The sequence below is a fragment of the Cervus elaphus genome, chromosome 14, assembly GCF_910594005.1.
Source record: "Cervus elaphus chromosome 14, mCerEla1.1, whole genome shotgun sequence".
NCBI lineage: Eukaryota > Metazoa > Chordata > Mammalia > Artiodactyla > Cervidae > Cervus > Cervus elaphus.
In genome coordinates, this window is record NC_057828.1 from 51517572 (window position 1) to 51543890 (window position 26319).

Genomic DNA, 26319 nt, shown 5'->3' on the forward strand with positions numbered 1-26319 from the left:
ATGACAGCCTGTTTCCTTCCTGGGACTTGGGGCGGAGGCTTGGCTTGAGTCATGCTGGGCCCCTCAGACAGGACTTGGGTCAGGCCCAGTAACCCTCGTGGGAAGAACGAACATATTCCCTCAAAGGTGGAGAATCAGTCACTTGCTCCTCCTGACCCCAGCAGAACCTGGGAGACCCCAGGCCACAGCCCTGGCTTAGACAAAGAAGTAAGAGGTGTCAGGCCTGTGGGGAAGGGGAGAGGGCAGGAGACAGATGAGTAGGGTTTAAGACTTTGGCAAAGTGGGCCATGAAATACAGATGATAGGAAACGCATAAAACCCGTAAAAATATATAGTTCTTCAATGCCACTAGTAAACAAAATACAACATCAGATCCCACTTGACTTGGCAACAGGCCCCAGAAATACCAGAATTTATCCAGTGAAAAGATGTGAAGCCCTTCACAGTTTCAGAAGATCTCAGGGTCGGCCTTCAAGTCCACTGGGTTCCAGTGACCGGGAGGACGGGTGGCAACTGTGGGAGTGGGTGGGGGTGTGTGGCACAGACGGGGCTCCCATGTCAGGACCTGCATCCACTTTGCAGAAGGAAACCAGCTGAGGCTGCAGACCCCAGGTCAGTAACCGAGGACGTGCCTCAGAGCTTTTCCATCATACCAAAAACACACCTGGAAAAGGATGGGCAACGGCTGGCCTGCCCACCTGAGGGTCAGGGGAAGAGAAGGGGCAGGGATGCTGCAGGGCTTACACAGCAACACTGTCCCCCCACTTCTGCCAAGGGTGCACACACATGCTTGTGCACACACACACACCCTTGCTCTTCACCCTGGTCACCAGATTGCCCCCCAGCAGCTCCAAGAAAACAGTATGGAGTTAGCTCACAGGTAGGAAAATGGAGCCCCTAGACCCTGGAGCACCTGACCAGGGGGGAGGAGCTGGGCCTGATCTCTGGTGATCCCTACCCCCAAGATCATGCCTCTCACACTGAGCCTGGCCCCGCACCATCCTGCAGACACTCTGCTCAGGATGGCTCTTCCAGCTGCCAGAGGCCATGGAGGTCACCTTGGAGGTTAAAGGAAGGAGCTGCCCCTCCCTCCTGGTGTGGAACAACCCCACCACCAGATTCAGTGGGTGGAGCCTGGATCAGCCTCACCCGGTTCAGGCCCCTGCCAGCCTTCCTCCTGCAGCCAGCCCCAGGGATGGGTGGAAGGAACAGAGGGCGGGTCTCCCCCAGTCACCCTCCGCTGGTCATGGCAGGGATCCACACCCCAGCTGTCCTAAGCACGACAGGGCCCCAGCAGGGCTCTGGCAGATCATCAGAACACTGGGAGCCCCCACCCCAAGGACAGCGCTGCCAGGGCCAAGAGAGGTGCTGGGCATGGGCTGGAAATTGGCAGGGCTGTCAGGGGGCTTCCTGGGAAAGTGGACCTGTCCTTCTCACACCTAGCCCAGCAGCACCCTGCCACCAGCTGGCCATCACCCTCTCCTGGGGAGCAGGACACTTATCCCCCTGCCCTGAGCCCAGGCCAGCCCACCTCTACCCACCTGCAAGTACCAGGGGGTCCTTGGCAAGCAGATTGGCTGGGAAGTGGGGCCATTAAGGGAGGTGAGGGATGGGGGGGGACACCCTAGTGGGGCTCCGCCAGAGGTTCTGCCATGTCCCCGAGTCCCCAGACCCAATGACCAGGCTCGGCTTCAAGGGGCTTCATGGGAATGACCCTGTCTGTAACATTGCAGGTGGACAGATGGGCAGGGCCAAGGACTGGCACAGGGTGACCATGAATGTGGGCCCAGACAAGCTCCCGGGGCCCAGCACAGGTGACCACACATGGGAGGCCCAGTTCTGGCCCATGGCACTTTGGGAATTTTGCAGGGACTGCTTGTAGCCTTTGCTGGGGCTCACAAGTGTGCAAATCCAGGTGCTGAAGAAATACTTTAATGTCTCAAAGTCACAACTTCAGTGCTGGCACTGCAGGGTCACCTCTGGGAACACGGGGCAGCTGTGGGCACTAAGGCTGGGGCAGGACAGGCGTGGGAGGGAGACCCCTCCAGGTGATTCCCGCTCTCTCAGGTCCATCTGCCTCTATCACACGCCCACCGCCTAACTGCCCCCAGGTGCACAGGGGACAGGACAGGGCAGCCAGGAGCTGGGGGAGGGTGAGGCCAGCAAGCAGGTCAGACAGGGCTCCTCTGGGGACACAGCCTGGGGCCAGGGCTGGCATGGCTCCCGAGCTCGCCTGGAGAATGCTCCCCGGGAGGATGCTCCCCCGAGGGTGTGTGACCATCCTCCTTGGAAGTGTCCAGAGCCCATGCTGCAGCCCACCGGGCCTTGGACCTTTCAGGCCCCAGGGGCCAGCCCACCACGCTCCCCAGGAACAGGTGGGGCCACTTGCTGGAGCGTGGACTGACACTGCATGGCCGCAGCCTGGCCTGGCGAGGTGCTGGCAGACCCAGCTACACGTCCGTCTCCACACGCAGCCGTTCCATCCTGCGCACGTTGCCCTCCACAGCCACGCGGCTGGTGATGCTCCGGGCGATGTCCTCAGGGAACCAGCCCGTCTCTCCATCCCGCAGCCTCTCGCCGTAGAGCCATCCTGGATCCAGACACCAGGCAGGTGAGGGTGGGGCCCCTAAGTCGGGTCCTCAGCCCTCAGAGCTACCGTTCCAGAAGATGCCAGGGTCAGGCATCCCTTGGAGCTGACCCTGCCCCAAACCAGTGGCCTTGTTCAAGGTCACGCGGCCAGCTGGTCTTCCAGCAGGTGCTTGGCCCTGACTGGCCTCAGGGGCTGAGCTTGCTCCAACCAGCCTGGCCCATCCTGAGCAGCTGCTAGCAGGGGCTAATCTCCTGCTTAGGACACGGAGTGACCAGGAACCCACTTTTGAGCCCGAGACTCTGGTTCATGGGAAGACATCCTTGAGGCAGGCTGTTGAAGGGGGCCCTGGGCCCAGTGTGAGCCCATGCAGTGCTTGCTTCCTTAGGGGACTTGGGGTAGCCGCCCACACCACAGTGCTCTGGACTCTGGGCAGGGTTCTCAGACTCTCACTCAGCACCAGCCTGCCGGCCCCTCCTCTCTGCCCGCCTCATGCAAATCTCAGGCCCATTGTCCCCCACCCCGTGCATCCCCCAGGCCCATTGCCCCCCTGTACACTCCCTCAGGCCCATCACTTCCCCACTCCGTGTACAGTCCCCAGGCCCATCACCCCCCATGCTCCCTCCCAGGCCCATTGCCCCCCCTGCGCATCCCCCAGGTCCATCACCCCCCGTGCACCCCCCAGGTCCATCACCCCCCATGCTCCCCCCCAGGCCCATTGCCCCCCTGTGCACCCCCTCAGGCTCATTGCTCCCCCACCCCATGTACAGCTCCCAGGCCCACCGCCCCCCCATGCACTCCCCCAGGTCCATCTCCCCTCCCTGTGCACCTCCCAGGCCCATCGCTCCCCCCGTACACCCACCCCAGATCCATCACCCCCCTGTGCACCCTCCAGGCCCGTCTCTCCCACCCCGAGCAACCCCTACGTCCATCTACCCCCACCCGTGCGCACCCCCCCAGGCCCATCACCCTGCACTCACCATCTTCCTGCTCCAATATCAAGACCACGTCCGCCTGCTGTAGTGTGATCTCGTCCACCTGCTTGGCCAGGTAGGCCTTAGTGATCTCCACCTGGAGTAGGTCTGGGGAGGGCAGGCATCAGCGGCAGGACTGTTTCGGGGGGGGGGGGGGGCGGGCAGGGCTCCTGTCCCAACACAGCCGCTGTGGCCTGGTCTCAGTGAAGCCCGGGGGCCCCCAGGTGTCCCAGCGCATGGTCACCGGGCAGCTTTCCTCCGCTAAAGCCGGGACCCCTCCTGAGGCTGTGGGACCTGCTGCTCCCGCTTTCAGCACCAGCAGAGGGCGCTCCAGGCTTCTCAGGGGCCAGGCAGGGCCCGGGCTGGGTGACAGCTCTACAGGCCAGTGCACTCCAGCTCCTGGGCCTCAGTTTCCCCGGTCACTTGGCAGCTGGGAGGACGAGGTCCTGAGCCAGTGCTGGGTCTGTGTGCCCAGATGGACACACACATACCTGGGGTAGGGTCCCTCCCAGGCAGGTCACCCTGGGGGTGGCTGTGGGGGGGACTGAGGGCTGGACAGCACCTCTTCGCTCCAGGCTGACCCCCGCCCCCGGGCAGGGAAGGGGCTGTGAGCCCTGCTGGGTGCAGGGCAGGCTCTCACCTCCTTTGTTCGGGGGGCCCAGCGCCTGCCTCTCCCGGTGCGTAAGTGCCGTGATCCACCGTGCGCGGTCACTCCTGGGGGCAGGGTGCGCGTGAGTGAGGCCCGAGGCCGATCCCACCAGCTGATGACCTCTGCTTCACGCCCCCCCAGCCAGTGTGACATGGTGGGAAGATGGGGGTCCCTGAGCCCCACAGTCTTCGAGGTGTGAAGGCAGTGGGATGAAGGTTTACGCTGCCCGGGTGCCCTTTGGTGAGCTGGCCCTGAGTGGGAGGTGTAAGTGGGTGGCCCCCCTGGTCGGCCTGACCCACTGCGCTGGGGTGGGGCCGAGGTGGAGGAAGTCAGACTCAGGAAGGAGCGGCAGGCAGGCCTCCCCCAGGCAGGCTGACCTGAGGTCTCAGTTGCCTGTGGCCACAGACTCGGGCAGCGGCTGCACCCCCACAACCCAGGCTGCCCTGTTTCCTGGAGCTGGTCCGGGATGCCCTGCCCCCGTCAGTCCGCTGTTGGAAATAGAGCCTCGGCTTCCCTCCTGGGAAGGGGCCCTGCTGGTGGAGGTGTGGAGACCTGGCCAGTACCTCTCTGTGTGCTGGTCCCCCCACTGTTCTGACTTCATTGCCCCCCACGGTCCCCACCCTGTGCTCCAGCCCTGCTGTCCTCCTGGGCCTGCTGGAGCTCCCTGCCCAGGGCCCCCACCAGGCAGCCCCCCTTCCCTGCCTGTTTTCCCTTAGTCCTCGCCCCCTTGGACACAAAGGACAGTTGATTTGCACATTTTGCACCTGGCATGTCCTCCCCCAAGCCCAGGAGTGTGAACTGCATGAGAACTGGGCTGGCCCTGGCACAGTGCACTGCCTGGGAGCCCTGGATCAGCCTCCCGTCCCCACGGAGCTCTCAGGGTCGCCCCCGCCTCCAGGAAGCCCTCCCGTCTTACGCGGAGTCAGAGGACAGCAAGATCTTCTCCTGGCGGCCCTCGCTGTTGTGCAGGAGGGTCAGCTGGAAGGGGTGCGGAACAGAGGAGCTGCGGTTGCCGCCCCCAGGCAGAGAGGCCTCCGAGGGCTCCATCTTCTGGACCTGGATGTGGTCCACCTGGGCATAGTCCTGGACCACGAAGCTGTCCTCGCTGTAGGGAGACAGGTGGCTGGCCAGATGCTGCAGGGGTCTGTGGGCAGCCTGAGGGCCAGGCAGCCGGAAGGGTGCTCCCAAGGGCCAGCCCCAGCCCACCTCCCTGGCTCCAAGGCCACGGCTGCTGCCCGCTCCTCATCCCAGGGCCATGCAGCCTGGCGTCCAGGGCGGGGACCCACCTCTTCTTCTTGGTGACCACCAGGACGTCATTGAACAGGAACAGGTAGCACGTGGGCCGGCTGGCGAGTTTCCGGAACAGCCCAGTTTCCTCCACCACGAAGAGCTCCCCACGCTTCAGCAGCCATCGGGAGGCAGAGATCAGCGGGAGGGACTGGGGGGCAGAGCAGAGATGGGGTGAGTCCTGGTGGGAGCAAGAAGGGACTGGGGGCAGGGAGGAGATGGAGTCCTGGGGGAGGGGCAGGAAGGGACTAGGGGGCAACGCAGAGTTGGGGTGAGTCTCGCAGGGGCTCCTGGGATGAGTCCTGGGGGGCAGGGATATGCAGCCGAGGGGACAAAGCCCTGCCTCTGAGAACAGGGTGACCAGGCCTCCCTGGGGCTAGATCGAGGAAGGGAGAGCTAATATCCAGGCCTCAAACAAAGGGCCATTCAGTCTGCGGACAGAAGCCCCATGGGGCAGCAGCTCTGTGCCAGGCCAGGACCCAGATCCTGCTCAGCAACCCAGGACAGGCCTGCCCTGCCTCCAGCCAGGCCTAGGGGTCCACTGGGCACCTGCTGAGGGCCCCTCTGAACCAGGTGGCTTGGCCACACCTGTGCAGACCGTGAGGGGCCCCCTGATGTGCAGGGCCACACTGGTGTCCAGGGGCCTTTCCTGTAAATGAAGTTCCTCCCCGCTAAGTGGCCTAGAGAACAGGCCAGGCTAAGGGGGACATATGAGAGGCACAGGCAGGCAGGACACCTCACCCCTGCCCACAGGGGTCTCACGTCACCGTGGCCAGCACCGACGCCCTGGCCTGCTAAGCTAGCAAGAGATGGGGAGAGGCAGACAGAAAAGACTTTGCAGAGGGGTGGTTGAGGAGAGCTGGGAGGGCCTGCCCACCAGCCTCTGTTCCCCAGACTATGCCCCACCCCACACCCCACCCCTTATAGGGGCTCTAAGCCCCCTCGCTCCCACCTGGGCTCGCTGCTCCTCTGCCCCCAAGCCCTCCAGTTTTGAGAGATGGGGATAGGGGGTAAGAGCCCCGCTCAGGGGTCAGCCTGGCCGGAGTCTGGGTCTTTGCAATGGCCGGGGACATATTTCACTCCAAACGTGAACTCTGCTGCCTGGACAGGGAGAGGATCAGGACCTTGGCCAAGGGTTCAAATGCCTCCTCTGTGAAGCCCACCCTGACCCACCCTCAAGGAGCCTGCTGCCCTTGTCTGAGCCTCCAGGTCCCCCTTCCATGGCTCCACTGTCCTCCCCTCCTGCCTGCCCATGGCGGGTTCCCATCCGGCTCTGGCCTGCCCAGCTGCCTCTGCAGACTGGAGATCAGTAGCTCAGTCTGCTTGATGATAAGCTGAGGCCCCACCCACAGAGCTGCCCCAGGCTCCCTCTGAGTCTCCTGTCCATCCCACCTTGCCCGCAGGGCTCTACTGCATACAGGCTGGGGCGGAGTAGCAAGGTTAGTATGGCAGGGAGGAGGGGGAGGGGGCATGGGGAGAGGCTGCCTTCAGGCCCTAATTCCAGCCAGCAGTTCCCACTGCCATGGGCAGTGGTTAGGGCAGTCCCTGGACCACACAAGGATGCGCTAGTCTGTGGGCTGGTGGAGGAGCTGTGGGGGCAGAGGTCTGAGCTCTGCCTGCTTGGGAGGCACTGTAGGCTGCCGAGACCTCCACCACCAGACCTCCAGACCCGGCAGGGACAGGGAAGCCTGAGTGGCTCTGAGGTCATCCAGCCCTGGCTCCCAGCGCAGCTGACAAGGAGCCCTAGCCCAGGGTGAGCCCTGCGGCTGGGCCTGCCAGCTCCCCCAACTCAGCCGCCAGGTCTACCCTCTGCTCCTACAGCCCTGGGGGTGGGGGCACAGGCTGGAGAGAGGCCCACCTGCCCTGCCAGCCTCAAGCAGGAGAGCTGGAGCTGAGCCCTGTGGCCAAGGGGGCCGCTCTCAGGTGGGGAAGGGGCTGGAGAGGCAGAGGCAGAGCTCAGTCCCAGGCCTCACAGTGGGGGTGGGGGTCACCCCCAGAAGCCTGTCTGCAGCCTGCAGCCTGGGGACGGTGACCCCTGACCTCAGAGCAGGGCCGGGGCGGGACTGGGGGGGGCACCTACCTTGACCTTACTGAAGTCCAGCTGTGTGTGTAGCGTGTACATCTGTTCCGTGCGCTCCATCTTGTGGGCGCCCTCATTGCACTGCTTCACCAGCTGCGGGGCGTGCATAGGAGAGCGGCTGCCGCAGGCTGGGCCACGGCCTGGCTCCCCACTCCCACCCCCCATCCAGCCTGGCCTGGCTGCCCACGCACTGGCCCTCATGGCTGCCCGAGTCCCCGTCCTGCCCAGGCCCACTGATTGTGTGAGCTCCACTCTCTCTGGGCCTCAGTTTTCCCACCAGCACGCAAGGAGCTTGGGAGGGACCACCTGGAAACACTCTCTGCCCCGCCCTCAGGGTCTCTGCAGTCAGGCTGGGCTGGTCCCCACCTCATATATGCGCCCCCTCCTACTCTAGGTCCTCCTCACCTTGCTGATGGCCTTGAGCGCACGGCTGGCTGCCTTGTACCTCTCGGGGTGGCCTTGTGTCTTGAGGCAGAGTGTCTGCAGGAAGACATTGCATATGAGAAGCCACGAGCAGCCTCCTGTACCCTGGCTCAGCGGCCTCCCTGGGGCAGGGGCTCCCCAACCAGTGCCAGACCTTGGGGACACTCAGAGGGCTCCGGCCAGGCCTCACCCCTTCAGTCCTTGGCTGTCCTCATCCAGCAGGGAGGGCCCGAAGCCTCTATTTCTCCATGTCCCAGAGGGCCCCGGAGGGTCTGATATCCTGTCTGCCTGGGACGCTGACCCAGGAAGCATGGGCCACAGGCTGCCTCTCAGAGCTCAGCTGGGCCCTTGTGTGCATGTGTGTACATGCACTGTGCCTGCCGTGTGTGTACACCTGTGTACCTGTGTGTGCCTGTGCAGTTTTCAGCCCCATGAACCCCTGTCCCATGAGCTGGCATCTCAGAGCATGAGCCACTCCAGGGAGCCCCTGGGGACGGCGATGGAGTCTGGGTCACCCCAGGTCCACACAGGACAACTGACCGAGGGGCTCTGGGTTGGAGGCAGCCACAACCCTGGACTGACACTCGGCAGGGGTCTGGGTGACACCAAATCAGACTTGGGATGTGAATGCACCCCGTGACCCACCAGGAAAGTGAACAAAACCCGCCAAGTGCTGGAGCAGCTCCCAGCAGAGAGAGCTCTATGGGCAGCCATGGTCACCGTGGCGGTTAAAGTCATCTTACAATTGTCTTCATAATTGTATGTAACAGACACTCGGCGAGGTCAGGAGGAGCAATGCCAGGCCAGGGCCAGGGCCAGGCACTCACGTCGGTCAAGAGGGGCAGCCGGGTGACCCTCTGCATAGGCAGGATCAGGAAGGAAATCATGGGCAGACCCCCGCACGCCGGCCGCTGCTCGATTGCCCGCAGGGCCTCCCGGAAGGTGGCGTTGCTGCTTCTGCAACAGAGAACGGGGTCTCAGCTGCGGCGGGTGGCGTGGCTGGTCCAGAAACGGGAATCGGAGGGAAGCCGCAGAAGCTGGGCTGCAAGCAGTGAGGCGAGGGGCCTGCTTCTCCCGAGGCCCCCTCCCACCCTGCGGGCCCGGGGCCGGCTCACGTCAGCCGCTGCAGGGCACGCTGCTGGTAGACCTCGTTGGAGCAGTAGGAGATGTAGGGGTGGAAGTGATGCTCCGCGTGCTCCTCCAGGATGTCGCTGATGTCCTCCACACACACCTGCGCCTTGTGTCGCCGCTCCAGGTCCTCGAAGAACCTGTGGGGGTGGGGGTGGGGGGCCAGGAGCTGCTGGTCTGTCCACGGCCATGCGCGTGTGCACACACACACACACACACACACACACACACACACACACACACACACACAGCCACCACAGTGCGCACCGGGTGGGTTAGCTGTCCAAAGCGCTCCTCAGAAAACCCCAGATCAGCTCCTGAAACCTGAAATAACTGGGCATATACCCATGGCCAAATCCAAGGCCACTCCCTGTGAGATTCTGGCACAGATTCTAATTGGTATCATGGGATGCAGACAGGTAGGACCAAGAATTTGTCACTTTGACTTGATTCCCTGGGACATCAGAAATGCCCAGATCTGGCTGGAGGCCTGGCCCCTTCTGCCTCGTTCAGGGCCGGGGCAGGGGTTCTGCTCCTTGCAGGTGATTGAAAACCCCCAATTCCTGCTGGGGTCCCTGCTGAGGCTCATCCGTAACTGGGGACTCGGGGAGGGAGGTGAAGATAAGTGAGCTTGGCTGGTGCTAACCCAGGGCTGCCTAGGGTTCCGCTCCCACAGGCATCCATTGCCTTGAGGCTGGGCCTGGCTGGACCCGCGTCAGGTCATTGGTGGTGTCAGCTGCTGGCTGGAGCCTCAGTTGCACCCTGCACAGCCAGAAGGTGCTGGACCCTGAGGCCTCATCATGTGACCAGGCCCTAGGCAAGGCAGCTAGGGGCCTCCCACCCCAAGAGCTCTGCCCCTGTGCAAAGCCCTTTGTCTCAAGGCCCCTCCCCATGCCAGCTGCTTAGACCAACCCTGGGCTCCAAGCTACGAGCGAGCATCTCTACCCACATCCGACTCTTAGAGCCTGCTGAGTGGGGCTGGCGGGACCGGCCGGGGCGGTGTCTGGGAGATAAGACAGCCAGCTGACCTTCGAGGGCAGACAGCAGAGTCCCGAGCAAGACCTGCCCCACGTGGGGAAGCCAGCTGGCCCAGGCAGCCAGTCCAGCACGGTCCTTACCATCCTCCCGGGGTGAGTAGGGCGAGCAGAGGGAGGGGAGGGAGGAGGGCCCAGGTTCCAATTCTGAAGACACCAAGGAGCCCCCAGCAGCCCCACCCAGGACCCGTGACAGGTTCCTCCACCCCGGAGGAGGATTGGAAACCTCACCAATCTGTGGCCCCCTGCCCTGGGGCCCTTGACTCTTATTATCCTTGGTAAGCCTGGTGAGGGTCTCAGGGAGGCGGAATGAGGCCTGGCTTGGAGGTGGGCAGGGGTCCTCAGGCCCCCACTCACTGGGCCCCAGCCTGACCCTCCACTCATGATGGGGCTGCCCTTCCTGTAAGTGGGAGCATTCTGAGGACTCACACTTTGGGCAGATGGGGACCCCCTAAGATCCTGCCCCAAGAGGGAGGCCTGGTTGCCTAGATGCAGGACCACACACACACTTGTGTGCACGGGCAGTCCACATTGGTCAGCGCCTCTCACAGGCGATACCGAGAAAGGTCTGGGAAAGCTGGCCCTCAGCAGCTGACCCCAAATAGCCAGTTCCTGGGGAGGCCGCTGGGAGTGGCTAAGAGCTACCAGGGCCAGCTCAGAGGTTCGGGGAGGCCGTGACATCCCACTAGGGGGCAGGGATGGAGCCTGGGTTCTGTGGAAGACAGAAAGAGCAGGGTCCATGTGTTCAGCCCCGCCACGCTTGGGGACACAGGACAAAGGTCAGAGCTGCAGAAGGGGGTGGCCCACCCCAGGCCCCCGCTGAGTCAGGGGCTTCAGACTTCCCACAGCCAGTCACTGGAGTCCTGTGGGAAGTGCCATCCCAGGAGCGAGATGGCCCTGGGTTCCATGGGAGCCCTGGGACAGCAGACTGGGGGGTACTCAGTGAGGGGGGTCCAACACTTGATCATTTCCCACACTTCACCCCAATCTGCAAGGGGGTAGACAGACTGAGTAACCTCCCCCTTAGGTTAGGGAGAGGACGCCGAGCTCAGGGAGACCACAGAGGGTGTGACGGGGCTGTCTAGGATGCAGGGCAGCGTGGGGTCGGACCACATGGGTGCTGACTGGATCTCACCCTCCACGGAAGTAAACACATACACACACACACACACAGGCCCAGGCCTGCAGCTGCACACCCGGCCCCTCCTCCACCTCCCGGCCCTGCAACCAGAGCCCTGGGTCGGGCCCCAGATGCCTCCTTGTGGAATATGACCCGGGCCTGCAACTCAAGGCTGCCCCCGCCTGCTCCGCTCTGCAGGCACCTCATGCCTCATCACTGGCCTTCTGCGTCCGTGTGCCCTGGGGCCAGCTCCTGGTGGGGCCCTTGCGGTCCTTGTGCTTCTTGCCCTCGCAAGGTAATTCCAGACCATCCATCCACACTGCAGACCAGGGTCACTCGGAGCCCCGGCCTTCCCACCCTCCTGAGAGCCTGGGCCACTGTCGGGGTTCCGGGCTGGGCCTCACCTCCGGCTGGCGCTCAGGACATCTGTGATGTTGGAGAAGAGGTGGTGGTGCTCCATCTGGGTCATGGTTGCCCGCAGCTCCCGGGACTGCAGGAACTCGGCCACCAGGATGCCGAGGCTGTGTTGGTACGAGAACTCGGACGTGAGGATCTCGAAGATGGCCTGGGGTGAGAGCAGAGCGGATGTGGGGCAGCTGTGCCCCCTGGCCCTGCCCGCAGCCACCCTGCCACACGGGGGCCTGGCCCAGGGTGTGGTGGTGACAAGCGCTCAGGCTGTGGGGATATGATGGGGGCGATGGACAGGACCTGGCTGGGGCTGTCAGCACAGCTGTGGTGGTGGAGGTGGGTGGTGAGCTGCTCTCCTGGGTTTGCACTCTGGCAAGGACTCCCACCCTCGTGTGGAAAGTGGATAATGGTAGTCACTCCAAACTCTCACCATGCCCAGGGCATCAGCCATCATTGGTACCAGGAGGCAGGCAATGAGTGAGCGGGTGACATCACCATGACTGCTGTCCCTGCCTCTGTCTGGGCTGTCAGAAGCAGGCGCCCCACCTACCCCGTACCTCCTGCCTCTTGCGCTCCTCAGCCGGAAGCTGGTCCAGGATGCCCAACTCCACCACCTGCAGACAGCAAGGCTTGAATCACGGGATGTACCTTCCAGATGCTCATCTTCTTGTCGGACTAGAGCCAGCGTGGATGTCAGAGCTGCCCCTCGTGGCTCGGCATAGTGGGGCCGCTGAGCTGGCCTGTCCCGCCTCAGTTCCGTCACCCACGTCTCTCCTCGCCGTGGAAACCTCCCCTGGGAAGTGCCCGGGGCAGCCGAGAGAGAGCACGGGTGTCCAGAGGGAAAGGCCAGCAGGCACCCGAGGCAGGTGGGGGCCCTGTCCTACAGAGCTGCTTGGGGTGGCAGGTGGGAGGTGGTGATGGTGGAGAGGCAAAGAGCCCCGGGAAAGCTGAGGGGCGTGCGGGGCACAGGGCCGTGACTCAGGCACACCTGGGCCAGGTGAGTCAGCACCCTGCCCGGGAGGTAGGGTTAACAGTGTTCCAGCAAGGCGCACTGCCCCGCTCTCTACCCGTCAAGCCCCCTGGCCCCCAGCTGCCCTGTCTAGAGTGTGGCCTGCTTAATCAGGCCACATCCCTGCAGACCATCGGGGGAGCCCACTACAGGACTAGGGCCACTGGATCCTTCTCCCCTCCCTACCAGCCTGGGCAGAGGCTGCCACCAGTGCTTGGGCTGGGAAGGTAAGTCCCAAGCTCCCTCCTCGGCCCAGAGGCTGGGTTGAGATGCCCCAAGCTCAGGTGACCGAGAGCAGAACCTCAGATGCCCTTCTAGGGTGCAGCATCCTGACCCACCTCTGACCCCGGAGGTCATGTCCATGTAGGTAGGTGTACCCCGGCAGGTGGGAACACACGTGCGTTTCCAGCCCTTTTCAGCTCTCTGCCCTCACCCCGTCCCCTCCTGGGCCCTCCCTGGCCAATGACCCCATGGCAGGCAGTGTCATGGAGCTCAGTAGGCGGTCAGAGTGCCTCAGCCGCCCTCGTACCCCGCGGGGTCTGGATGAGGAGCCTTGTGGTACCACAGACAGAAGGGACAGTCAGGGGCCCTCACCCCACTGCCCACCATGCCCACAGCCTGCCCTGTAGCTGTTCCTTGGCTCCCAGGGGATGGGGCAACAGTCCGTGTGCCCCGGGCCAGCTGCACCTTCCTGGGGAGCGAGAGTTGTCTCTCCACTTAGAGCTCGGGGGCCTCTGTCTCAGCTATGCTCTCCACCAAGACCCCACCGCCCTGCTTGGAGGGGACCAACCCCATTTTCAGATGTGGAAGGTGGCGGTGGGCCTGGTAGTGGCACGTGGCTTCAGTCTGGCCTCTCCCCTCCCTTCCTGCCTCCTCACTTGGACCCTCCAGGCACATTTCAGGGTCAGCACCCTGGGAAGGGGTGCCCCATGCCCACAGCTCCCTACAGGTCAGCATGAGCCGGGAGTAGAGGGCATTACAACTCACCTGTGGGATGCCTGTCACACAGACGACAGCTGCCTCTAACCTCTCCCCCAGTAACCCCTCAAAGGTGCCCCGTGGGGCAGACCAGCTCTGAGGCATCAGCAAGATGCCCCAGAAAAGTGAGCACAGATGGGGTGCTTCTAGGCGGCTCCCCCCTCACTGGGAGGACCACCCATGGCCTCTCCCCGCCACTGCAGCCCCTACCTCTGGGAGCTGGCTCCAGGTGATCTGGGGGGGCCGGTAGCTCTTGACCACGATGGGGGCGTCCACTTTCCGGGTTCCCTCAGGGCTGGGGGGCTCATCGAGCAAGTCATCGTCGGATTCGTGGCTGGTGTTCAGGCCTCGCTCCCGGATTTCCTGGTATAACCGGGGGTCTGGGGATAGGGGGCATGTCACCTGTAGGCCTGGGGGCTCTGAACGGTCTGGCCCCCCTAGGGACCTGCAGGTCGAGTCCCCCCGAGGCGGCCCTGAGAGTGTCAGGTGGTGCAGGGCCTCCAGAGTGGGCTCCTCTCGGGCCGGCCAGTTTGCATGGCGCTGCTGGGAGCCCAGGGTGTCTCTGTGCCAAATGTGGCACCTTTGGACCAGGGCTAAGTGGACAAATTGGAGCGTGGCAGGGGCCAAACTGCACGGCCTGGGGGATGCGGGGGACCGAGGGTGCTCTGCAATGGCCGCGCACGGCAGCCCCGCTGGGCAGGTGCCTAGCTAGTGGCAACTGAGACAAGCCTCTCCCTTCCAAACGGCCCTGAGACCTGGGGCATTGCTGCTGCTCTCCTGGGGTCTGATCCTGACGCCTCCCCAAGCCCGGGCCTGTGCTATCCACAGAGGCTGGGGCTCAAGGAGAGGCCTGTCCAGCTGGAGCCTCTCATACCCACCAGTGGCTCCATCCTGGCTGGGAGGGCACCTACCCCTCCAACTCCCAGGGGGTCCTGGCGGCAGCCCACCCAGGGTGAATGCCCTGCTCTGGGCCCTGCCACACCCAGCCATCACCCATGGCCCCGAGCCTCCAACACTGGGGTCCCATGGACGGTGTGACTGCTGCCCAGGCCTTGGTCTCACTGGCAGGGCCTGGTGCACACAGTGTGCGTGACAAACAGCTCCTGTGAGTGAGCGTGGGGCCTGTCTGCCCTTATCCCACCCCTGGCACGGCAGGGTCCAAGGGAACTTTCCAGGCTTATCAGAGATGCAGGGCCAGATGGACTACCAGGCCCTGCAGGGATCCCACCCAAGACGTTCACCACCTCCCTTGGATGCCCCAGTGAGACCAGCCCCCGGCCCAGTCTGGCTGCTGCTGTCCGAGGGGGGCCCTCGGCCGCACTCACCGTCTTTGAAGGAGCCCTTGTGGGCACGTTTCCGCCCCAGCGCCTTCTGTGCAGAGAGACACACAGGTGGTCAGTGGGAGGTGGGGTGGGTGAGGGTCACAGCTTTCCCTTCCCCCAGCCCAGAGACCACTGCACGCTCCAAGCATGACATCACGCCCAATGGGAGGTGCTCTGCTGGGCATGCAGAAGGTGCGCAATAAATGTCAGCTCCACAAGGGATGCAGGGCCACCAAGCAGAGGCCAGGGCAGGTAGGACAGTATGGGACGGGGGCTCAGAGTGGGCAGGGCAGGTTACCGAGGGCTGGGCAGGTCCAGAAGGGCTGCCTGGAGGTGGAGGCGTGTAGACACGGGGGATGCCCATGAAAGTGGGGCGTCACAACCAGGCCTGGAGGGAGGCTGGGCAGTACAGCTGTGGCTGGGAGATGACCACGAGGGGCGCTGGGTGGGGAGCTGGGGCTGCATGCATGCCCCCCAGGTCTGGGACCTTGGGCGGCAGGAGGAGCAGGGCTGGCAGGTGAGCATCCAGTCCCAGCACAGGCTGGGGTCCCTGCAGCTGATGGGGTATGGGTCTGCAGGGATGATTGGGGATGGGCAGGGCTCTCAGGGCCCCACACCCTGGACCCTCCAGCTGCTGCTCTGAGCCCGCCTCCTTGTCCAGGATCCTTTTCCCCTGACCTCGCAGGTCTGTGGGTTCCAGGAAAGAAGAAGATGGTTTCTCAAAACAAGTTGGGGCCTGAAACTCCCCGTGCTGGTTAGAGCCATGGTGCTCCCAGCACATTTAGCTGCTGCCCCTGCTACCCTGCACCCCACCCCCCACCTAGCATCCACCCCCGCCCAGCACCCCCATCCCTTCCGCCTCCAGGTCTGGGTGCCTGTTGTTGCCTTGACCTCTCCTCCACCTGCCCCCCACTCGCCGCGTCCACGGTTCTGCTTTAATCCTTTTTATTCTGGGGCCCCTCCCCCCAAGGCCCTGAGCTCCTGGGGACCCCCTCCTCTGTGCTCTCTCAGCACCCTGAGCCCAGCGCACGGTGACCCCATAACACCCTGGGCCCCACCATCCTGGGAGCTTTCCCAGGGCCTGTCAACCCGGTGGCTGAGGGCTCAGGAAGTGTCGGCTGGAGGCACAAAGCCAGCATTAATAACGAGGACCCCGCAGGCCTGGCCCAGGGCAGGTGTGGAGAGTTGTGGTCCAGGCTCTCAGGCAGGCACGACATGGGTGCCTCTCCCACCAGGGGTGTCTCTAGCCTGAGGACAATGGCTCAGGTCCTCCCCTCCCCTCTGCCTGCAGCATCACCAGGAGGTGGTCTGGGCTTCTCCCAGATCAGGGTCAGCGCTCATGGTCTGGGCAGGAGCCCATGGTGGAGGAGGTGACCAGGATGGCACCCTGGGCACAGAGAGCCCTGACTCGGCTGTCAGGCAGGGCAGCAAGGGACAGTATGCAGGGGAGCGTCCAACTTTGGACCTGTCATCAGCCCCCCTGAGTCCCCGACGGGAAGCCCTTGGCAGACAGAGCCCGGGCCAGTTGATGCAGCAAAGCCACCGTTGAAACCCGTCCTCCAGATAGGCTGGCTCCCTCCTGGGGCTCAGAGCCCCACCTCACGCACTGCTCCCTGCTGTGGCTGAGAGCCAGGATGCCTTCAACTTCCTGACCAAAGCCTCCGCTGCCTCATCTATAAAATGGGGACATTCACACTCTGTTCACAGAGCAGCTATTGGGCTAACAGGAATGAACCCCCCCAGGAGCCTGTGCAAGCGGGCACTTGCATGATGATGTGAAGGTGTGGTCAGAACCCCTCCCACCTCCCCCCAACCACTGACCAGAGAGACGGGGCTCCTACCTTATTTTTGGCTGCAGGTCGAGCAGGAGGCTGGCTAGGCTCCTCAGCCAGAGCCTGGAGCTTGGGGGTGAGCTTGACAGGGCCCCCTTCACCGCCCGGAGTCCCCAGGCCCTTCATGGCTGCCCGGTAGGACTGGTTCCTCAGGTTTCGTTTCAGCATCCCCCCGGGGCCCGTGTCCAAGTCCATGTCATCCAGGGAGAAGCTGGGGGCCGAGAGGAGCTGGGGGTTCCGCCGGGCAGCCTCCTTGCTGAGCATGGCTGCCCCGAAGCTCTGGTGGCGGGCTGGGGTCTTAGCCTTGCTGGACATGGCCAGGCTCCGAGGTATGAGCTGCTGTGTGCCCATCTTCAGGGCTGCTGGGCTCTGCGTGCTCAGGATGACGGTCCTGGGCTCCTGGGACTCGGGGGCTGGCTCTGGGGGTGCTGGGGTGTCTGGCTGGAAGGCGGCATTGCTCCTGCTGTGCAGGGAGCTGCGGACCACTGGGAGCCCAGATGCTGGGTTCCCCTTGGCATCTAGCTGCAGCTCCGAGTGGAAGCGGTATTCCAGGAGCTTCTCCTCCACGGAGCTGTCAGAGTACCGCTGGGACATGCTGAATGGCCGCGGGACCCTGGGGAAAAGGATGGAGGTGAGGGCAGCCCCGATCCAGCCAGAGCCCAGGGTACAGTCAACCAGGGTCCAGTGCTCAAAGGCTGGTCTTGCCACCTGAAGCCGAGCTGGCTGTTACATCGCCCACAGTCTCCGGGAGTCCCTAGGGAAGTCAGTACACAGCTGGCCAGAGGCACTTGGGGAAGCTTGGGACAGCACAGACCTTCAGGGACCCGGGCGGACGACAGGCTGTCTGAGCTTTGGGGACCAGGCAGACACAGACTGCAGAGAGGTTGGCCTGGCGACGCCTCTGTGCTCCCTCTGCTGCGGGGTAAGCTTGGGGCAGTGCAGGTGTGTGGCCTGGGACCCCAAAGATCTGGACTGGAAGAGCCACTTGGCCTCCTGGCACCATTTCCCACAGCCAACAAGAGAACGATCAACAGTTCTGCCTGCTGGGCTTTTCTGAGGCCTGCAGCAGACAGCACGGCTGCACCCCCTGGGGTACTCGAGGCCAGGCTCTGAGGGGCCGGTGTAGGTGTGATGTCTCATCCAGCCCGAGGGGCACCACGTCTCCATTCTCACTGGGCAGAGAGGCCGGGGCCAGTCCCACCCGGGACCCAGGGCAGGAAGCGACAGATCCAGGATCTGAACTCAGGCCTGTCTGACTGCTCTGACTCTCAGCCCCACACCCAGAGAAGCCACCGTGTTTGTTGTCTACACGGCCTTTCCCCGAATCTCAGCCCCACACACAGCGAAATCATTGTGGCCACCATCTATACAGCCTTTCCCTGACTCTCAGCCCCATGAGCAGCAAAGCCACTGTGTCTGCTGTCTACACAGCCTTTCCCTGTCTCAGCCCCACACGCAGCGATACCACCATGGCCGTCGTCTACACAGCGTTACCCTGGGCCCCGAGACACACTCGCCCTTTCCCAGGCTTCTGAACTTAGAACAGGGCCGACAATCCATCTCCAGAGTCTTGCCAGGCACAGTCACAGTGTGCACGGGAACCCAGGAGGGAGGTTTGCAGAGCTCTGACCCTGAGCCCGCAGCCCCAGCACACGCTGCTGCTCCCTGGGCACCGCTGTGGCCTGTGTTGGGTGCTTCCGAGGACAGCTGGCTCTGCCCGCATCCCCTCGGATGGTCCAGCCTGTCCCTCCCAGCAGCCTGCTGCACCTTGGCCCTTTCATCCTCTCCGTCCTCACCCACCCCCATCCTCTAGCCCTCGGCTGGCCTGGCAGCCGCCACCCCTCACCAACAGGCAGCCCTCTGTCCCGTCTGTCCACCAGTACACCCGCTTCCCTCCTCCCAGGATGGCCAGGCCTGAGCAGAAGGATGTATGTCCCTCCTGGCAGAAGCTTCAGAAACCGCCGCAAGATTCCCGCCATGCCTTCCCCTGCAGCGAGGATGGCGGGCATGTGCGCGGGGATGGAGCCCCATGGGCCTGGGGTGAGCAGGGCCCCACAGACTGCATTTCTAAGCACTTGATGGAGCTACTTGCTGCAGCACAGACTGGCTCACCCTGGCTGGGAGCACATCATTTAGCCAGTGTGGACGGTCCACGCCATCTGCCACACCCTGGGCCTCTTGGGCACCAGCCTCAGGCCACTGACCAATCCACCCTGAGGATCTTCTCTCCCATTGCCACTGTCACTTCCCTCTGTTGCTCCCTACGCCTCAGTTTCAAAATCTGTAAAGTGGGCCCAATAGTAATCACCCCCCCACCCCACGCTTCCTGAGGTTGCTGGGAGGGGCAGGGAGCTTGTACATGTAGTGCTTGAATAGGGGCCTGGCCACAGAGCAGCTGGGGGCGGGGGGTCACTAGTGCTGAAGAGGAGGTCATCTATGAGCCTCAAGAGGATCAGCTGGTGGTTTAGAACCTCACAGGATCAGAACGTAACAGGGAGGGAACATGCTCCTTTCATTATTCCCTGTTTACTTTTAGGGGAAACAAAGATAGCCATCATTCATCCGCTTCTCATATTAATGTATGTAGAACTTCTGAACGTTCAAGTTACAAAGGCCAGTCAAGGGTGGGAGCCTGTGTTTCAGATGGAGAGCTAAGGCTCCAGGTCACCGGCCCAGGTGGCCCTGCTGGCAGGGAGCCTTGGCTCAGAGCTTCACCACGGTGCCCCATGCCACTTTCCCTGCAGGTCTGGGGAGGACCCTGGGGTTCACCCAGCGGCTCTGTGGGAGGGAGGGAGAGCGCGTCCTGCCCTCTCACCTACAGGGGCAGCTGGAACGACTGGATCCCCTCCCTCGGAGGCCTGGCTCTCCGCCACGCTCTCTGCCCCAGCTCACAGGTTCTCCACTAAAACCATCCCAGGAAGGTTGTGCGGCTCAGGCTTCCGTGCCCGCAGGGAGCGGCTGGCCCTGGAGCCCTGGCCACCCCCACAGCAGGGCGACGGCCCACGCATTCCTGGGGACATTCTGAGTCACCAGGCTGAGGAGGGCAGCCACCCTAGGCCTCCGCAGGCGGTGCCGGCAGCTGTGGGCGGGTCCATACCTCCCCCCGTCCGCCTCCCCTGTTAACTTGGCTGCACAGTACCCAGGACGGGTTGAGAAACGGGTTTCCTGCAGGTTTCCATCTATGCACACGAAGCAGATTAGACTAGGAAATGGCAACACACGCCAGTATTCTTGCCTAGAAAATTCCATGGACAGAGGAGCCAGGCGGGCTACAGTCTGTGGGATCACAGAGTCGGACATAACTGAGCACACACGCATGCGAGCATGTGTACACACACACACACACACACGAAGCAGATGCACCCGAGTGGGTGTCCGGGAGAGACCCTGAGTCCTTTTTTCTAGCCATGGTGTATTTACTGCAGGGCAGCTACACTGTTATAAAAACTCGCTGCAGGCACTGAGAGGCCTGCACCAGCACTATGGTGCCCATGGACACCCCGCCCTGCCCCTCATTCTTCCTTCTTCCCCGACTCCTCCCCATCTCGGGCTCCAAGCCTGACCCCTCCTTGAAGCCCCAGCCCAGACCCGGCCAGTGGCACGGCCTCTCCCAGGAGAGGACAAAGTCTCTTCTGGAGCTGGAAGGTACCAGATGGAGCTGGTCAGGCCAGCCCCTGCTGGGTGTGACCTGGGTTCCAATCACGGTGGCCGCACCCACAGGCCTGGGGTGCCACCGGCCTGGAACCCAGGCCTGAAGGAGGGGGGCACTGTGCCAGGCGTGTGGGCTGATATCCCTGCTCTGCATGAACCCCAGAGCCTGGGCCCGGCTGGAGCTAGCTCCTGGGGCTGCAGCTGTCGCAGGGCCCGTCTTCTTCCTCCCGGGGTTGAGCTGATCAGAGGTACCTGGGCGTAGGTTCAAAAGTCCAGCAGCACCAAGAGGCTGATCCTCCTAGACAGGCGTCTTCTCCTCACGCCCCACCCCCACCCTGCCTGCCACAAAGCACCATTCTCAGCTTCTCGGCTTTCTCCCAATTTCAGACAAGGCTCAGCTGTGGTTACTCCATCTCCTACCTGTGGGCATCACCCACTGTCTCCAGCCCAGCGGACGAGGCTCGAGGCTCCAGCCCAGCTCGGCCATACCCTGTGGGTGTTTGCCTTAGCCTGGCCGGCCCAGCCTCCCTCCCATTAATAATTCCCTCTTGTTTACTGGCTGGTTTTCCTCCTGTTAATTTTCCCGTGCATTCCAGTGCTCCTGCCCCAGGCATCTGGATGGTGTGCTCAGAAGGTCCAGGCATCAGACCTCCCTTGTTAGGCCGTCCCTTGCCTGCTTTCAGGGCAGGAGCTGGCACCCTGGCCCCCACCCTGCAGCCTGGTCCTCCCCTTTCCTCCCTTCCTCCTCACTGAGCTATGGCCCACCCCCTGGCACCTTCCCAAGGCAGGGTCATGGGAGGAGACCTTTGAAAATGTCGTCTTTGTGCCTGGAGAGTCCCACTGGAGATGATTTTATTCAGGAATGGAGAAGCCTTCTTCTCTTGGCTTCCAGCTTCCACTGCCAATGAGACACCGACGCTGGTCTGACCTCATCTCCTTGTCATGATCGGAGGCTCCCTAGCCCTGGTCACTGAGGGTATGGGGCCCTTGCTTTACTGCTCACAGGACGGACGCAGCCATGGGTATGCATTCACTCCCTGAGCCACGGGATCATGCGTCCTTTTAGGTCCGCACGTTTTCTGGTGCTATTTTTTTGATCATTTCTCCCACCTCTGATGCTTTGGTCTCTTTCTGGAATAGCTGTTGCTGAGACCTTCTCCTCATTTCAGACCTCTTCTTTCCTTTGCCTTTCGTCCTCCTTTGTGGGAGATTCCTGCCTTCCACCAAATGTTTGTTTTCATGGTCCCATCAAGAGTTCTCTCCTGCTCTTGATGCAAAGAAGCCTGTTCTTGTTTCAAGGATTCCATGTGCTGTTTCAACATCCCCATTGGCTTCCATTTAGGAGTCAGGCATGTGCTGGTGGGAGACCTGTGTGCCCTGTGGGCACACACACAGGAGCACATATACACAAGCACACACTTCTGCCTGGCAGGCTTTTTGGGATTCCCTACTGGGACTGTGTCTAGGGACTCCTCCAATCAACTGGCTCCAAAAGCCTCTCTTTCATCCTCTTCACTGGAAACTGGCCTTTGCCTGGTGTCCTGCAGCCAGCACAGGGGAGGGCCCAGAGCACAGACTCAATGCCAGCCATGTTCTCTGGGCAATGATGTCGCTGAGAGAGGCCAGACATCCTGCAGTGACCACTCAAGCCACAGAGGCAAGTCTGCTCCCCACCAAAGGCAGCCCTGGAAAGCTCCCCAACCAGTGTCCATGGTGACAAGGGCTGTGTGTGGTCCATCTGTCCCTCTGTCCCCCTGAGGAGTGTGTGCATCCTTCAGGAGCAGGGATGACTTCCTGTCCATGTCCCCACAAACAGCTGGGCTCAATTCCCAAGCTGACACATGAATGCTAGTACTGTGGGCACCTGTCCTGTTTCTCTCCTGGGATCCCGTCTCCCTGAAGAGGTCCTGGTGAGCTGGGCGGAGAACTAGCCCGCTTGGTACTTTGCTTCAAGCAAGCAGAATCCACCAGGGCAGCACTATCAGAGGCTCCAGACCCACCTGTGCCCCCTCCCAGGTGACGCTCTGCTGGCTTCAACTCAGAGGGGGGTTGGGGAGGCCCCCACAGCTGGGTCCTGGGAACCACAGCAGTAGCTTCCCCCATGCCACTTAAGCAGCCTCTGAGTGTCCCCAGCGCATGTGCAGGGGTGGATAGGTAAGGGCCTTCCCTGGTGGCTCAGACCATAAAGAATCTGCCTGCGATGCAGGAGACCTGGGTTCGAAACCTGGGTTGGGAAGATCCCCTGGAGAAGGAAATGGCAACCCACTCTAGTATTCTTGCCTGGGGAATCCCATGGACAGAGGAGCCTGGCAGGCTACAGTCCATGGGGTTGCAAAGAGTTGGACACGACTGAGTGACTAATACTTTCACTTCACAGCCTCCCTGTATCCCCAGTGCACATGCAGAGCTGGGTAAGGGGCACATGGGGCTCGGTCGGTCGGGAGGAGGGGGATGCTGGTGTGCTGAAGGTGGAGGTGGGGACATCTCCGGCAGCCTCAGGTGACCCGACTCAGCCTGTCCAGTCCTAAGCTGCACTTGGCCCTGACATGACTCTGCCTTTCAGGCTGGCCTGGCCCAGGGGCCCTTGCAGCCCAGCACCCCCGGAGCCTGCGTTCTTCCCGAAAGATGGGCTTCTTGGACCCCAGGAGGCTCAGCACCATCCCGTGGGCTGCCCTGAAGAAGCACAGCCTTCCTGCCTGGCCTGGGGCTCTGATCACTGAGCTCTCACAGTCACCAGGATCCACACGGCACCGATTATGGGACCTGCCACCTCTCGGGTGAGGTCACCACAGCACCTCCATCCAAGGGGCATCTGTTCCTCTAGGTCCGGCTGATGAGACCCTGCCTGGGGTGGGGGGCTCAGCCTCCCCAGCACCGTTCACATGACCCTGTCTTCACTCAGGCAAACTTGACCCACCATGATGGCCTCGTGCTCAGGTAATTCTGCCTGGCCAGGCTGGAGACTGGGAGTCACATGGAATTCGGGGCAGGACTGGACTTCATAAACCACACAGCACACGGGTCTGTCTGCAAGGTGGCTGGGACAGCTGGAGGCTCTTGCAGGTAGAGCCCCAGGGACGCTGCTCAATACCCGACAGGGTACAGGACCACCCATGACAAGGAATCATCTGGAAAAACTGTCTGCAGTGATGAGGCGGAGAAACCTTGTCTCAGCTAACTGGAGATTCACCCGCCTCCATGGGGGTTGGGAGACCCTCCTGGCTGCACTTGACCTGGCAGCCGGAGGGGGTTGGTGGGCCTCGTGCACCTATGACACCTCCGGGCACTGCAGGTTATCATGGAAACCACCCTCCTGGCTCAGCTGGCCAATGGCTCCCATTCTGTCTCTCAATACAGCCATCCCGAAAACCCAGTCACTGTGCCAGGCTTGCAGATGCTGTTTCCCCTGAGGAGCCCCGGATAAGAAATCAGAGCCCTGACTTGGACAGACAGCCTGGACAGGTGACCTCGGGCATCCTCCAAACACCTTCAGGACCACTGTGTCTCACCCCTCACTGATCTTCTGGAAGGCGGATATTTCCCTGCTCTGCCAGGCAAGGAAACCAGGTGCAGAGGGAATGTGACCTGCTGGGGTCAGGCTGACGGTCAGCGGAGAGCTGGGTGAGGAGCCAGGCCCCGTCGTGACCTAGATCCTCGCTGCCCCAGTGGGACGCCTGGGTGAGCAGCGACTCTCCCTGGAAATAAAGACGCTGATACAGGTGGTCAGAGGCTTTGGGCAAGGCAACTGGCTCAGGCAAAGGAGACAAGCAGCTGAGATCCATTCAGAAACTGAAACTAAAATTCCAGGACCCAGACGTGGGGAGTGCCATGCCCAGTGGGTCACGCACAGACAGGCGTCTCAGGGGCAAGCCACGTCTCGCCACCTCACCTCTGCACCTGGTTTCCTCCCATGTAGGTGAAGAGAATCTCCGTGTAGGGTCAGAGACAATCTTCCGCCCCTCCCTTAACCCCCCAGGGAATCAGAGCCCTTGGGGAACTGGCATGCTCCCATTCCCCACACGTTCCTCCCTCCTAGGTGCCCAGGTAAGAGAGGGTGGGGGGAGGGGCCTCTGCCAGCTTACCACTCCCCCCTGCAAGTGCCAGGGAAGACCGGGGGAAACCCTGGGTAGTGCTCAAGACGTGATGCCGGCTTCTACAGCCTGTGGGCATCATCAGGGCAGCGACCAAAAGAGGAGCCAGCTTCAGCTGAGTCAGCACCTAACTGCTCCCCTTTCACAGACAAACTTAGGTCACACTGAGCCAGTATTTGGACCCGGGGCCCTCACGTCCAAGCACTAGTCACTGGGGGTGCAGGGTAGACAGGTTGGCCTGACAAGCACCCCCTGAGCCCCCACACCAAGAGGTGCAGACTGTTCAGCCCCAGGTTGGATGCGGAGTTACCCCCACCACCAATGTGGTCCCTGCTGAGCTGAGGTTCAGCTGAATCTCAAAACAGATCCTTGTTTCCGGGATGCAGAAACGGAGGTTGGGCAGCTAGGACAGGGGTCTTGGAATCAGTGGCACCCACAGCTTCAGGAGCCCAACCTCACCCTCCTTAGCCAAGAATGAGCAGGTCCCCTCCGTCTGCCCACCAGGGTGGGGAGGGGTCCTCATTCTTGGGGCTGCTACACTTGGTACCAAAGTGGGTTTGGGTAACAGATTCTCCAGAGTTGTTGGGAGGGTCGTTTGCTCCTTTCCTCCACCCGCTTTCAAAGGTCCCAGGGGCTTCCTACGGATCTCTCAGCCCTGATGCCCCAGTGGGCTGCAGTGTTCCCCTCCACGGTGAGGAGTGTCCCCTAGGGCTTAGAGGAGAAAAGGGAGCGGGCAGCTGGGACGCTTGAAGCCGGGGAGTGAGGTCAGGGGCTCTAGGTCCAGCCAGGCTTTGTCCCCTCCCGCTGCCTTCGCTGGGCAGCCACTGCGGAGGGAGGGAGCCGCAAAGTGTCGCGGCCCCTGGGGCGGGGCTTTCCGAAAAAGCGAAGGAGAGGAAAGGGGCCAGCCCCCTCCCCAAGGCTCAACCCCCGCCTCCACCTCGCTCACCCGTCCCTTCCCCGGCTCACCTGTCTCCCAGGCTCACTTGTGTCCCCCTCTCACCTGTCCCCCAGGCTTACCTGCGCTGCAGGGCGGAGGACGGAGCTACGAGCGCGTCAGCCTGCCCAGCCTCCAGGCTCCGCGCCCCAGCGGGCGGCAGTTCCCGGCCCCGCGCTCTGTCCGGCCGCTCGGTCCCTCCCCGTCCCCGCCCCCACACTTCCTGTGCGGCCCAGAGGGAGGCGGCGGCGCTCCGCCCCGCCAGGTGGGTGGCCAGGTGGAGCAGGGTGTACGCCCGGCGGCTCCCGCTCCGAGGGCCGGCGGTGGGAGGGGCCGGCGGGGTGCGCCCCAGGTGCCTGGCCACACTGCCTGCGTCACTGTCCCCACCTGGCCGGCTGGAGCTCAGGTGACTCACAGCCGAGCGGGCTCGCGCCTCTGAGTCCAGTCTGGAGTCTCCTGCCGGTGGCCAGCGCCTTTCCGGGACCGCCCCCAACGCCGCGCCCCCAGGCCTACTCCCTCGAGCTGGGCTTCATCTGCCTGGGTGAGGCCAGGGCTACGCGGCTTCCACCAATGCGACTCTGAATTTCTTCTTACTGGCCCGGCTGGGCTGCCCACTCCTCCAGGAAGCCCTCCTGGAAACTGACCAGCTCTGTGGGGAATCGAAGGTTTGCAAGGCCTCCCCTGCTGCAGAAATGACCCCACCTTCTGGATTCTCGGCGGTCAGAGGGCGACCCTGGAGTGTTCAGAGCACTCCGTTGCCCTTCGCGGCATTCATTTGCATCATCCCTGCCTGACAGATCAGGTCGCCGAAG

The 26319-nt window shown here is 62.6% G+C and overlaps 1 protein-coding gene across 3 annotated transcripts; it reads right to left on the bottom strand.

The window, feature by feature from the left end:
- Window positions 1-1913: 1913 nt before the first annotated feature.
- Window positions 1914-25934, bottom strand: ARHGEF16 (Rho guanine nucleotide exchange factor 16). Of its 3 annotated transcripts, none has more exons than XM_043924155.1 (15): window positions 25591-25934; window positions 16841-17444; window positions 15003-15048; window positions 13888-14057; window positions 12248-12304; window positions 11687-11847; window positions 9116-9268; window positions 8828-8957; window positions 7983-8057; window positions 7578-7670; window positions 5497-5648; window positions 5127-5315; window positions 4202-4275; window positions 3568-3669; window positions 1914-2590 (listed from the first exon to the last, which is right to left on the bottom strand). In XM_043924155.1, the coding sequence occupies exons 2-15, from the start codon at window positions 17423-17425 to the stop codon at window positions 2451-2453; spliced, it is 2127 nt and encodes a 708-aa protein (XP_043780090.1). In that variant the 5' UTR covers window positions 17426-17444; window positions 25591-25934; the 3' UTR covers window positions 1914-2450. The 3 variants fall into 3 exon arrangements, with proteins under 3 accessions (XP_043780090.1, XP_043780092.1, XP_043780091.1); XM_043924157.1 differs by lacking the exon at window positions 25591-25934 and adding an exon at window positions 20903-20947; XM_043924156.1 differs by lacking the exon at window positions 25591-25934 and adding an exon at window positions 20735-20811.
- Window positions 25935-26319: the final 385 nt, after the last annotated feature.